The sequence below is a fragment of the Contarinia nasturtii genome, unplaced genomic scaffold (assembly GCF_009176525.2).
Source record: "Contarinia nasturtii isolate CC-2019 unplaced genomic scaffold, AAFC_CNas_1.1 Cnas_scaffold_695, whole genome shotgun sequence".
In the NCBI taxonomy this organism is placed as follows: Eukaryota; Metazoa; Arthropoda; class Insecta; order Diptera; family Cecidomyiidae; genus Contarinia; species Contarinia nasturtii.
In genome coordinates this window covers 10,455,048-10,469,334 of record NW_022198046.1, presented here as the reverse complement: position 1 = coordinate 10,469,334, position 14,287 = coordinate 10,455,048, and the positions used below count along the sequence as shown (strand labels likewise).

At 33.0% G+C, this 14,287-nt stretch overlaps 3 protein-coding genes across 3 annotated transcripts; all 3 read left to right on the top strand.

Moving 5' to 3' along the window:
• The first annotated feature begins 135 nt into the window (after nucleotides 1–135).
• Nucleotides 136–1,434, top strand: LOC116340639 (pickpocket protein 28-like). The gene is made up of 5 exons (XM_031767231.1): nucleotides 136–149; nucleotides 220–689; nucleotides 764–923; nucleotides 1,052–1,102; nucleotides 1,158–1,434. Exons 1-5 carry the CDS (start codon nucleotides 136–138, stop codon nucleotides 1,432–1,434), a joined length of 972 nt encoding a protein of 323 aa, XP_031623091.1.
• Nucleotides 1,435–3,204: 1,770 nt separating this feature from the next.
• LOC116340638 lies at nucleotides 3,205–8,487 on the top strand. The gene is made up of 16 exons (XM_031767230.1): nucleotides 3,205–3,371; nucleotides 3,441–3,804; nucleotides 3,867–4,059; nucleotides 4,169–4,313; nucleotides 4,385–4,803; nucleotides 4,888–5,103; nucleotides 6,053–6,137; nucleotides 6,211–6,246; nucleotides 6,323–6,337; nucleotides 6,397–6,461; nucleotides 6,699–6,894; nucleotides 6,994–7,048; nucleotides 7,219–7,411; nucleotides 7,477–7,621; nucleotides 7,687–8,102; nucleotides 8,191–8,487. The coding sequence occupies exons 1-16, from the start codon at nucleotides 3,311–3,313 to the stop codon at nucleotides 8,425–8,427; spliced, it is 2,841 nt and encodes a 946-aa protein (XP_031623090.1). The 5' UTR covers nucleotides 3,205–3,310; the 3' UTR covers nucleotides 8,428–8,487.
• A 1,942-nt stretch (nucleotides 8,488–10,429) lies between these two features.
• LOC116340955 (neuronal growth regulator 1) lies at nucleotides 10,430–13,914 on the top strand. The gene is made up of 6 exons (XM_031767731.1): nucleotides 10,430–11,123; nucleotides 12,171–12,383; nucleotides 12,526–12,789; nucleotides 12,867–13,385; nucleotides 13,451–13,585; nucleotides 13,678–13,914. The coding sequence occupies exons 1-6, from the start codon at nucleotides 10,928–10,930 to the stop codon at nucleotides 13,893–13,895; spliced, it is 1,545 nt and encodes a 514-aa protein (XP_031623591.1). The 5' UTR covers nucleotides 10,430–10,927; the 3' UTR covers nucleotides 13,896–13,914.
• The last annotated feature ends 373 nt before the right edge of the window (nucleotides 13,915–14,287 follow it).

Here is a 14,287-nt window from a genome sequence, read left to right as displayed (position 1 = left end):
GAAGAAATTGCACTGCCAATGGATGAAGTAATCCAATGGAGTTTTTGGCAAGCAAACTACAACTTGAATTGGTTTGTTCCGGTTTATACCGATGAAGGCTTATGTTTTGCATTTAATGCACTCAACTCACACGAAATGTATACCGAAGAGTATGTGATTGATTATAATTTTTGTTTGTGAGACTTGAGTTGAAATAAAATTATGAAATTATCGTTTCAGAGTGGCAGCCAAATTAAAAACAGTGCATGGAAATCCGAATATTTCGCATTGGAGCCTAGATCATGGATATGAAAGTGATGTGAATGAAAATGGATATCCACACCGTGTATTCAGTACAAATCCAAGACGATCATTGCGTTGTCACTTGTCGGTCAACACAGATGATCAATTTGTTTGCAAAAAGGGCCTAGGATACCAAGTATTCCTGAATGTTCCAGGCGAAGTCATACATACTCGAAGTTTTCCCATTAATATTCAATTTTCGCGGCGAGAAATAATTCGAGTCAAACCGAAATTGATAACAACAACCGAAAACTTACGCAATTATGCACCAAATCAACGTCAATGTTTTTTTGATTCAGAGCGTCGACTACGTTTTTTAAAATTGTATACACAAAATAACTGTGAAGCGGAGTGTTTGGCCAACTACACTAAGAGTGTTTGCGGATGCGTCAAATTTCATATGCCGAGTAAGCAGTGTTTTATTTATTTTCAAGCTGTCCAATTGGAAATATTCAAATGAATACAATTTTATTCTATTTAGGAGATGAAGATACGAAAATTTGTGGAGCAGCTAGTATAACATGTTATGCAACGGCGGAGTGGAATCTGTATGGTGACGATATAATTGTTGGTATGAAAGATCAAGATGCTCGCAAATTTCGTGAAAATTGCAACTGTTTGCCTGCCTGCCATCATATTGCGTATGTCTTTTTTTATTGATGTGATAAAATGAGTGCTGTTCCTTGTATTTAATTTTACAATGAACGAATTTGATTGAATTGACACATAAAATTTATAGAGAAAATCTCCAAAACTCATTACGTTTCAGATATGATGCCTCATTCGCAGCAGGCAGAGCACTTGGAGATATTTCAGACAAGTACTTGAATAAAATAAAAACTCAATATAGAAATAAGACAATAATTTATTTTTAGGATGGTTTCGGAAGTCATCGTACTGTTTCGCGAACCACAAATTATAACACTACAACGAACACCATTGTATACATTGACTGACTTTTTAGCCGCCTGCGGTGGCTTGCTTGGTTTATTTTTGGGCATTTCTGCATTGAGTGTTGTCGAATTCGTCTATTATTTTACGCTTCGATTGTTTTGGACTTTTCGTCAATCAAGAGACAACCATTTTTCGGTTAATATATCACTGCAACAAGAACGAATCAAAAGCATTTCCATTGACATACCAAACTACTAAACGTTAAAAAAAGAAAAACAAATTTCCGTAATAAAGGCTATTATCCAGTAATTAAAGAAACTATTTATTAATGATACTTAAACTAAATAAATAAACATTTCAACACTCTAATTTGGAAACACTAAAAAAGCTAATTTGAAAAAGTAACTATTTAATGTAATTATTTGGATTGAACGGCAAATTAAACGATTTTATTCCGGTTTTTGGGGTGGAATTGACCATGACATTGCCTAACATGGTGCAATGAATTATGGCCGCGCGGCAAAAAATAATTTTACATGTCGCAAATTCTGAAAGTGATAGAAAAGTTTTTCAACAAATATCACATTTTCCAATTTGACAATATTACTTCTAAAGATTTGTCTCCATGCCGATTCAAAAAATGTTTCTCTTATTAAATTAAAATTCATAAGGATAGACGCAATAACATTTTTCCAAAAATCTTATTTGAAAAGCATAGATTTCGTTGTGATTTTTTTATCAATTTATTTAGCAACTATTTATGCACACATCACAAAAAGATTTATCAAAAATAATTTTACGAATTTTATTTTTTTCAACTTTTTCGAAATGTTGTACTCAAAAAGTGCGAAATGAGGATAGACGCAGTCACTGTTTTGCTTTTAATAAACAATGTTGTTTACATTTTCATGATGTGTGTTGATGTGATTTACCGTTATGCACAGTTTAGAGTCGGTGCATACAATTTCACAATATTTGTGATGCAGTTGTCATTTGAATCACAATCGAAAAACACTTGGACGTGCAAATCAATTAACTGAAGCGGAAAAAGCCAAAATTTCTACATTAAAAGATTATCTGTACAGGTCAAACTGTCAGATAGGAAAGGAAATAAATTCCCGGCTCCACACCAGACAAAAGTTTAAAATTGACGCACAGTGATATATTGTCTCTTATTTTGTCCCTGAAAAAACTTTTGAATCTTGAATAAATTAATTCGTTTTCTCAATATTATAGTGTGCCTTTATGTTCATAAAAAATAGTACCAATTGATGAGTCAATGCCAAAAACAAGATTCAAATATCTTGCATACTGATGAAGCAGACACACCGTCATATTTCATTTTGATAAAATAGTATAAATAGTGTGAGTCAAATGCCGATGTTTGCATTAAAGTTCCATTTGTTAGTAACAAAACACTTCAACATCTTACATTGCTTTTTAAATAGAAAAAAAAAATACTACGAGACGATTTCATTGCAAAGCGTATAAAAGATCTGAGCTGATATATTTATTATGGATAAATTGTGCACACAACGAATCAAACAACTAAAGTGATCAAAAATTGGTTGTGTAAAGTAAAGTACGATTATTCAGAAATTATGGGGATTTTTTTTAAAGAAATGTGCCTCCAATATTGAGATCAGTTTTTAGAATTGTTTTGTTCATATTTTTCCATCAAAATATTGCACGTGTAATTTCTTGTCTAAAATGAAAAGAACAAATTAAGAAAAAAGAAGAAATTATTCAAATAAAGTTGTCGTCAACAAAATCTAATTTATCGCGTAACAATTATCATAGAGACTAACAGAGAGAATTGGTTTACGTTTTTTGTCTAACCAAAAGATAGCGCCATCAAATGTAGACACTGTGATCTAAGATTATCAAATAGAAATGACGCATTTTGTTCATCAAAATTGCCAACTAATTGCAATAAATTCAAATTTTCTGTCTCCAAATGAATCAGTTTTCAAATAAGATAAAGCGTATCTATGTGATTTTTGTTGATGAAACATTTTATACAGTATTTGTAAATTCCATTGCGTAATATTTTAGCATATAATCGTATAAATGTGATTCTCTTGTTTAGACGACGTATCTGAATTGTGTGGCAAAGCTTAGATTCATTTTTGGAATGGAAGAAAGTGGTTACGAGTTTAAAAATGTGGCTAATCAATATTGGGCTACGATTGCAGGTAAAAACCGTTTTCTTACTTAGAATACATTTAAGCATATTTATTATTATTGTTTGAGCATAATTTTAGCGAATTTGATTATGTTGGGGCACGGATGTGTGGTATGTTGGTTCACTCCATCTATTCCGATTTTGATGTCTGAAAAAACACCATTGATAAGTGGTCCTCTTACAAATGACGAAATGTCTTGGCTGGGTTCGATAAATAATGTGGGTGCGCTGGGTGGAATTTTTACATTTGGATATATAACATCGTTTTTCGGCTGCAAACGTGCTATGCTCTTTCTGGCACTTCCATCGATTGCCTTTTGGATTTTGATTTACTTTGGAAATACATATTATCATATTCTATTTGCACGATGTTTTGCCGGTTTTGTCGGGGGAGGTATACAAACGGTATTGATCCTCTTTGTGTCTGAAATTTCGAACGACAAGTAAGGGTTTCGTTGCCCTACTTTGATGAATGTCATGCTCTTGAATTATTACCCATTTTTAGCATACGAGGTCGTCTCAGCTCATTTACTACACTGTCACGCAACGTTGGCGTTCTGATTATATTCACAGTTGGCGCATATGTTGACTATCACATCGTCCCCTGCATTTTGATTTTTCTGCCCATTTTGTATTTGATTTGTTTCACTGCATTACCAAACACACCACAATTTTATCTACAGAAAGGCAACATGCAGGTAATTCAATAGATTTTTTTTTTACTGCAATCAGTGCATAGAGGAAAACTTTTAAGCTACAAAGCCATAGACGTACGTACTAATGAACGGAATTTAAATTTAAATCCAGGCAGCCGAAAATTCGCTCAGATTTTATAAAGGCTTCAAAGCAGAAAATCAACTGGAAATAAATGCATTCAATAAGGAATTTGAGAGACTAAAATCATTGGCAAATAAACAAAAAGAGGATAAAAAAGTGCATCTAAGTGACTTTTGTAAGCTAAATTCTGATATTTTAGGCTAAAGTCAATTCCACCAAATAAATTCATTATTTCTTCAATTTTAGTTGAGGCAAAGGCAATGAAGGGACTTTTCATCGGTATAACTTTGGCATGGTTATCGCAATTTCCCGGAAGCATTACTTTTTTGAATTATGCAGTTTTAATTTTTGAAAAATCGGGCCCATCAAAAATAGATCCATACACATCGTCAATAATATCGGCAATAGCTCAAATAATTGGTTGCTTTTTCTCTGCAAAACTAGCAGATTCACTGGGTCGAAAATTGTTAATGATTATTTCATTTCTTGGATCGGCTACTGGATTATTTGTTTATGCATTATACTTGTATCTCATTCAAAATGGCTATAGTTTATCGTCTTTTTCATGGTTACCAGTCACATCCGTATCTTTTATCATGTTTATCTCATCAGCTGGCATTTACACATTATACTCTGTTTGTTTTATCGAATACTTACCATCAAAGGTTTGTTTACCGTCTTAATCACAATCTAATCTCAATCCTCATATCGCTTGAAATTGGATTAAAAATATTTTTTTTTTTGCACAGATTCGAACAATTGGACTCACAATTTGCGTTTTATCCATGTACATTTCGGCATTTATATTTGTCAAAATGTTTCCAATTATTCTCACATTGATTGACCTCTATGGATGTATGATCATTCTAATGGTAGGTTGTGTGGTTGCAGCATTTTTTGTGATATTTGTTCTGGACGAAACAAAAGGACAAACTCTAGATACGATCCAATCAACTGAAAAGAAATAATTGAACTTTAAACATGAAAAATCCATTTTAAATGACTTTGAACTTCACAAAGTAATACACTTAATTTTATTGCGACTCAATAGCATAGAATTTGACTAAAGTTGGAATTGGTTTGCCTGCACTTATGAGCAATTAAGGTCTATTAAATATTTTAATTTGTAAAAATTGATTTGAGTCACTAGACTAGATAGATAATGAATAGTAAACGCCTGTTAAAACGCCAATGTAATTAGATTTGTTAAGTATAATGCATAGAAGACACACCGGGAATCTCTTATATACACTGCGAATATAGTCTATATATAATGATGAAATAAAACATGAAACTCAAAAATCGTCAACTCATCATAGATATAAATCTTCGCAATTGAAATGTAAAGCGTGAGTAGAAGGACAAATATTTAAATTCGAACAAAATATCGTAAGATATAATAAAAAAGTGGTCAACTCAAGTACTGTTGTTTGGTTTCGGGCATTCTTGTTTATTTTGTGATTTTTTTCCTTCGTAAATATCCGATATTTAAATCAGTTTGTACATTCAATTTGGAAGAAAACAACGAAATTCACTGGCGATAGAAAATTTGCCTCAAATACGTTATCATTATTCTTGGTGTTGATAAAATTAAAGCTGTCAACAGGTCATACACGTGCAAATTGTGTTCAGACTATAGACTTTATCCTACTTGATGCAGCTGGATATGACAGAGTAAATTAAAATGTGGATGAATGTTTGTGTGCAAACACGGCTGAAAAAACAATATAAAAACGAATTAACCGCAGTCGCGATCGGACGTTCGATTACAACACATGTTCTCCGCATTAAAGAGACCGTGATTTTTATTTTCAGTTTTTACAATCACAAATGCGTAATTCATTTCCTATTATAAATGAGTAATTGATGTCATACATTTTTGTTAACTTGATTTAGATCTCGGTGTGATTAAATTGTGAGTTTTTTTTGTATTATTACACTATGGAAAATAATGAATTTAAATGGCGCAATGAGCACCAGTATTATGCAGCTGTAGCAGGTATTTCGGTGTTAAATTTCTTTATTGTGAAACGGTCATGCAATACGTTATACTTTATGTGATTTGTTGCCAGGCAATCTGATAATGCTTGGACATGGATGCGTTACCGGTAATTATTAATTAATTCATTTATAAAAAATTCAAAAAAAAAAATTAAAAAATAATTCTTATAATAAAAAAAATAGGTTGGTTTAGTCCAGGTAAAGATTTATCTTAATTGACTTCCTTATTATCAAACGATTAATGGTTTTCACCAAAGCATTGCCAAAGCTTTTATCTGAAAATACGCCGCTTGTTCATTCGGGACCATTGAGCAGTGAACAGGTATAAAAAAAAATTATCTGAATAAAGTTGTCGTCAACAAAATCTAATTTATCGCGTAACAATTATCATAGAGACTAACATAGAGAATTTGTTTACGTTTTTTGTCTAACCAAAAGATTACGCCATCATATGTAAACACTTTGATCTAAGATTATCAAATAGAAATGACGCATTTTGTTCATCAAAATTGTCAACTAATTGCAATAAATTCAAATTTTCTATCTCCAAATGAATCAGGTATCCTGGGTTGGTTCGATTACAAACATCGGTGCTTTGTGTGGAACTTTTACATTTGGATTTTTTTCAACGTTTCTGGGATGCAAACGTGCAATGATATTTTTATCTTTGCCATCAACAATATTTTGGATACTTGTTTATTTTGGTGACGCTTATCATCATATTTTGCTCGCTAGATTCTTTACGGGGTGGACTGGTAATTGTAATTTATAATTAATTCCAAAACAATTTGCCATCTAGATATTGTACATGCGGTGTTATTTACAATTTCTTTTTACTCTATTACCTTAAAAAGGTGGCGGCATACAAACGACAGCAGTCCTGTTCATCTCTGAAATTTCAAATAACAAGTTAGCGATGAGTATAGCCTGAGAATGAAAATGATTTCACAAATCTCCGATGCTAACAAAAATGGTCACAAGTTCTTACAAGCCGGTTGGACTTAAGTCATTTCCATTCTCGGCTATTCAATTTTATTTTGAAATGTTACCATATTTTTTATGTTTTTATTTGATTGTAGTATACGAGGTCGATTAACTTCGTTGATTCAGCTTTCCCGCAATACAGGCATATTGATATCATTCATTATTGGTGCTTTTGTTGAGTACAAAACAACACCTTGCATTTTTATATTTATTCCGTTGTTGTATGTACTTTTCTTCTCATTCTTGCCAAACACACCACAGTATTATCTTCAAAAGAACCAAACTCAAGTAAGAGATTGTGTTTTTTTCTTCTAAATATGTAATTTAAAAGTAATGATCACTTTATATCCCAGGAAGCCTATGATGCTTTGAAGTACTACAAAAATTACAAAGGAAAAAGTGAATTGGAAATCAATGCGTTCAATAACGAATTCGAGCGCCTTCAATCGATTGCACAAGAGCAAAAGGCGGATGAAAAGCTTCATTTTCGTGATTTTAGTACGTATTTCAATTGAGTTTTTTTGACCAATTTCACCTAAGCTTCTTGCTTTTGATCCATGCAGCAAATCGAAAAGCCATAAAAGGGATTACTATTGGAATTTCCTTGGCCTATTTTTCACAGCTCACCGGATGCTTCACCATCATCACATACGCTGTTTATATTCTTGAGAAAACGGGCACCAAACTTGATCCATACTCATCCTCAATTGCGCTTGCTGTGATGTTAATTTTGGGAAATCTCTGCACAACTCATCTCGCCGACAAATTTGGACGGAAAACTTTTTTGATCATATCAATTTTAGGATGTGCCACTGGTTTAATCAGTTTATCGACGTTTTTATATATGAACAAGCACGGATACGATTTATCACATTTTGCATGGATACCAGTGGTTTGTTTGGCATTCATCGTTTTTATCGCATCAGCCGGTATAGTTCCACTGTCACATGTATGCAGAGTGGAAAACCTACCGACAAAGGTAAAACAACCTTGTCAAAGTTTTGTACAACTATAAGATGAAAGTACCAACCAAAGAAATTAACCATCTCCCTTGATCTACATTATAGATTCGAACAGTCGGACTAGCCATATGTATTTTTGCTTTAAATATCACGTCATTTGCATGCACAAAACTGTTCCCATTGCTGTTGGATAAAGTTGATCTTCATGGATGTATGATGATATTTGCCATCAACTGTATTGTCGGTGCATTTTTCATTTTTTTCATTTTGGCTGAAACGAGGGGCCAACCGATGGACACACTCAAAGCTGAACAAAATCGAAATAAAACAATAAACTGTTAAATAAATTTAAGAATTTTGAAAGCTGTTTGTGAATAAAGAATAATTGCTAGTTCGAAGAAATGACAAAATTTATCGAAAATTCGAGGCGTCTCCATGTTTGTTGTGCTTTGCTGACCGAAGTGTATTCATTGATAACGAAAAGTAGTATGAGGTTGAACCGATGCCGATGAATACGAAGTTGTAATGCTGACCAATTTAAATGATTCATTCGCGTGATATCGTGTCAAAAGGCAATCGAATACACATATTCATAAGATACAGTTGCTCATCGTTTCCCGCTCTTTCAATTGTTGGGTTAGTAGAGCATACATTGCAATGACTTTTTGTGATGCAGTCGAATGCATCTCTTGCAATGTTTTCATCGTCACTATGCCCACCAATTTATCTAAGCAATTCAAATCATTTCAGGGAGTATATATGTTTTAAATTTGAAATTTATTCATTGTGTTAGAATATTTTAGAAATAAAATACATATTACTTTTGTATTGTCCGCTATGTGCGTGCTAGGTCTTTGCACTCTTTAAGAATACAATTCAGTTTTGTAATGTTCAAAAAATAGAGAGAAAACCAAACAGCGTTTATAATTAATTAATATAAATTGGATTTAACGTCTAAATATAATTGTGGATTCGAAGTCAGACGTGCGTTTAACCCGTTCGCAAGTGACATGATCAACTGAGAAAATGTCTTCCCAGAATTGGAACATCAAAGAATTTAAAGCGGACGCAGAGTTTAATTGCATCGTCTTTTTAAAAAGCGAAACACAAACACAGACATCAATTCGTAATTCATTAAATTCAATCGATTCGCTTGTTTAGTCAAATGAATTGTTTTGTGTTTTGGATCATTGCGTAGGCAGCTACTGAGGAAATCAGTCAATTTGTTCTTTAATTAATGACTAACTCATTACAGAATCACATCATCATGTTTCGACAATCACATTAAAATCGAGTTCAAACAAAACCGATTACACAACTTTCCAATCGAGAATAAGGTTCGATCAACTTGATGAAAAAAATTTATGATTCGGACATATGAAATCGGATTAATATTGAATAATCATATGGGTATATTATCAATATTTATTCTACTGTGGTATATTGGCCCGAAAAGTTTTTTTTTTCATTCTCTTTTAATAGAAAAAACAGTCGCTGTTTTCTGAAAACAAAAACATGCTTCAACACTGAAACGTTCAAGATTAAGTAATAAAAACGAAAAAAAAAAAAATAAACAGTAATGAACATGACCGCTATGAATCTGTGATATGGAAGAAGGTGACAAATCTAATAATAAACAATAATAGCCAATGAGAAATCCGGGCGATGCGACAAAAAATGGCATTCATCTGAATAATTTATTAATTCAATAAATGTATGTGTGTGTGACAATTATGATATGCATTATTAAGACGAAGTCAACCATCGCATCTACCATACGATGCTCATTTCAACATTCGATGTTCTCTCGACGAGTACTTGATCGAGATCTTTTGTTGTCCCCATTTAAGCAGTTATGGTATGTGTCCATGCATTTTATAGAAAGACTAAATGTGAAAACAACAATGTGTTTCACATTATGTTCGGGTTCTCTTTTATCCATTTTGGATCTCATCAAATAGGATCAACAACATAAAATCAACGATAAACATTAGTTTTTCATGCTAATTCACGCAATATTTTGCCTTTTTTCCTGTGTTCATGTTCAAATATTTCGTTTTTTTTTTTCACATTCAAAAGCAACATTTTATGAGTTTTTATGTTTTTTTATCCATTCTTCTATTGTTAAGCATATAAACAGATTAGGGTGGTGTGTTGTTTATTTAATTGACAACTCATCACAATTTTATTAGCTTTCTAAATATGGCCTGGCATTTTATTCCATCGAATTAATTTCGTTGCGTTATTTTGTTGTTTCGATCCACACTAACTCTTGAGCGTATTCAGTTCACAAAGACCCGCACAATAACTGCTGGTATTATTTCATTTAGTTTGTTGCTGTTGATATGAACGGACGTTTTCTGTTCCTCACGCGACTTCAATTGAGCAATTGAATTTTGATTGAATTACTGTTTTAACTTCATTTACATTGTGTGCGCCTCTGTTTTTATGATGAAATATTTTACCGGCAATCACAGAATAATAATAAAAACTCTCAACCCTTCGGATACGGATAAATAAACAGTGAATTTAAAGTTATTAAAAATGGATTGTGTGATTGATTGTGTCAATCAAAGTTTTATAGTTATGTGATACACGTAATTTTTATTTACTGGAAAATTTATGTTTTGTGCTCAAGGTCAGGTGTAAAGTGACATTAAAAGTAAAGAAACACGTTTTGTGGAAAGAATACTATGGTGATAAGAATTTATTGATTTTAAATTGTATTGGAAAACCATTGTGAATATATTCTTTTGCAATTCTAAACATTATTTGGCGGGAAAGAAAACAGAGATTAAGAAACCACATAAAATACACTCCTCGACAACGTAATCTTCTTTACATGGATTTAAAAATGGTCATTGATGAATGTGACCTGCGTAAAATCCATATTGTTGGCATTTTGATATGGATTTGTGGTATCGGAGTGATTAAAACTGAGAATTACTTTACATCGAACTCGGAAAATTTTGAATCGGTTCCAACAACTATTAAAACCTATGAAAATGACACCGTTTTATTGCCGTGCTATTCAGTGGGTGAGTTTTGTTTTGATCGAAATAACTAATGTTTGATATTGGGAACTATGTGAAACGGAACTATTTTTCTCATATGGCAATGGAACCATTTTTAAGGTTCATAAATATAAATTTCGAGATTGAAGAAAAAAAAGATAATATCAATTTTTTGTTGTTCTAATTTTTTAAAGTGCTGCCTACCTTTTACCATTATAATGACCCATAGCTATTGTTATTTTTTAAACTATGGTCCATTATTGATGGATACCTCGATAAAGAACATATTAATCAAAAAACATTTTATCTTGACAAATAGTGTTTTGAGATCATTAATTTATGTACATATTTATAAGATTGTTCTAAAATTCTTTAAACAAAATGAGTGATATTTTCATCATACCTGAAATCATTTCGTTTCAAAATAAATCATAAAACGAAATCTGTCTTGAGAAAGACAGTGTTAAACGTATAAAGAATGTAATGTAATCTCCGTTGATAGCATCGCAACACGTTCAAAACCTTGCGTCCAAACGAATTAAGAGACGAAGAAAATTGACAATGAAGAAACCGTCTCGGGTAGGAATTTGATACATATTAGTCGCACTCTTATTTCGTGTGCACCAATTTTATTCAACGACTATAAAACTCTCTTTTGTGTTTCAATTTATGTTTATTTAAATGGATGAATGAATTGGAGACATGGTTTTCACTAGCCCCTGATTATTCGATTATCAATTCATTGTAACGGAATAAATCTAATGGCACGTAAGCAGTTTAAGTTAATTGAATTTAAAGTTGAATTTTAAGAAATGTTCAAATTTGGAGCATCCTCATTGGCGACGAATGCATTTCAATGCATCGAAAGAAAGACCGCATCGGCGAAGTAAACAAAATCATAATAAGCTATTATTTAAGATTTTCTTCTATAGCAACGTATAATTTTACCGACGTCATATATATATTTTGAATCAAGATTTTTTGATGCTTGAATTCGAATTAGATTAGACAGTCTATCTTTTTTTTCATCCATTTTATTTTCGAATTATTTGCTTTTCATTTGAACACTAGTATCGTATCAGTGGATACGTTGGCTTCGTGACGACATTCCGATCATTGATTCACGAAATCTTGGAGTTTCACCCTCGCCACGCATAACACTGTTCAATAATGGCAGCTTACAAGTGAGAAACGTGGAGCGAAACGACACTGCTGAGTATTTATGTGAAGTAATGACAACATCCTTTTCGCTTGAAACACAACTGCATGCAATCGAAGTTCAATGTAAGTCGCCATCGTATGGCTCGTTAACTGTTCTTCCAAATGCTCATTTGATTGATGACATTTGAAATAAAAACGTTAACATTAATTTGTTTTTGATGTGATATTTTGTATTCTATAATATTTACGACAAAAAAAAATCTAGATCCACCGACTGTTGTGTCGCAGCCCAGTGGTCGCATCGAAGTCAAAATGGGTTCAGTGTTCGAAATAGTTTGCGAAGCGCATGGCATTCCTCAACCAATTATATCGTGGAGACATCATGAGCAATCGAGCAGCACACAATTGGAGAATGTTCGAAGAAAATTGATCGAAGTAAATGATCGTAATATGGCTGGCAAAATTGAATGCATTGCTACAAACGGAGTGGGTCAACCGGCTGTTGCTGGTGTTGATATGATTGTTTTGTGTATGTACAGCAAATATCTAATGTATTCGAGTTAATTCGTATTGAATTGATCTCATTTATATTTCTATTAAATACAGTTGAACCAGAGATAAAAGCTGTTGAAAATATTGTGCACACAAAACTGCAATTAAATGCACAGTTGGAATGTGTGGTCACATCACAGCCAGATTCAAAAGTACATTGGTTCCACCATGGATTTCCAGTAGCATCAAGCAACCGAATTCTTCGTCAAAATCATGCGATTCTTACAAATCAAACAGTCAACGATTACCATTCTGATACAAAACACATTTTAATCATTCGAAATATCATGGAAACCGACCTTGGAATGTATGAATGCCGTGCTGAAAATTTAATTGGACTGAATAGTGCCTCAATTGAGCTTACCGGTCGCCCATCACTTCCTACGTTCAAGAAGTCGCCGCAAACACAGGACCCAAGCTCACATTATTTAATTTGGCAAATCGAAAGCTTATCGCCACTTTTCGAGCACATATTGAAATTCCGTAAAGTCCCTTCGGGCAATGTAACACCACACAATCGCAAATATGCAACAGCATGGCATGAAATCGTCGTGCCAGCAGAGATATCCGAAGGTAAACAATTTTGCTAATTGGATGTGATCTTTTTTGTGCATTTATCCGTATTTATTGACACGCAGGCCCAATACACACAACTGGATATGCGCTCAAAGGATTGGAACCAGCAAGTGTTTACGAAGTTACTGTCGTCTCACGCAATCGTTTTGGATCCAGTGATTCATCGCGTATCATTCGCTTTGCAACGTCTGGCGAAAGTATGTACATTTTTTTTTAAATGTTTACAAGTTTCTCTCTTTTTCCAATGAACTTTTTCATCTTTCATTCTTTCGAAACAATTTACTCTTAGTTGAACTAAATTATTCAACGGAAAGCACAGATGAAGAAACATATGAACAAAGCTACTACGATGACGCTAGCTCATCGGCAATGGAACCACATTCAACGCTGGACAACATAGATCCGTATGGACCTTTTCCGTACAATACATATCATGGTTCAGCTTCCAAAAGTGCCGAAACATCTCTTTTGTTATTCGCAATAGTTGGGTTATTTTTATTTCATTGAACAATAAAAGCAGAATGATCAAAATGAAATCTTGTGTTTTATATTTTTAAATGATATAAGCAATAACATCAAAATCAGCTTATTATTTACAGTAATAAAATTAAAACTTGTCCGTTAGCATGAAAATCAATTCTTTTTATTTTTGGTAAGTACCCTCTTGAGATTAGTATTTGTTTGACTCACATTATTTCAGTGAAACATAACTTGACCAGTTTCGAAATATTTTTCACGGAACTGGTGCTTTTTCAATGCTCAACCAACTTTCATCCAAAATGAGGCTTAAATGAAAACTTCCTGCACGTCACAAAAGATGGCAGCTCTTTATACTTCGAGTCGAACATTTCAACGGTTTTTTTTTCAAACCTTCAAATCACAATAATTGTTGTAAGTGG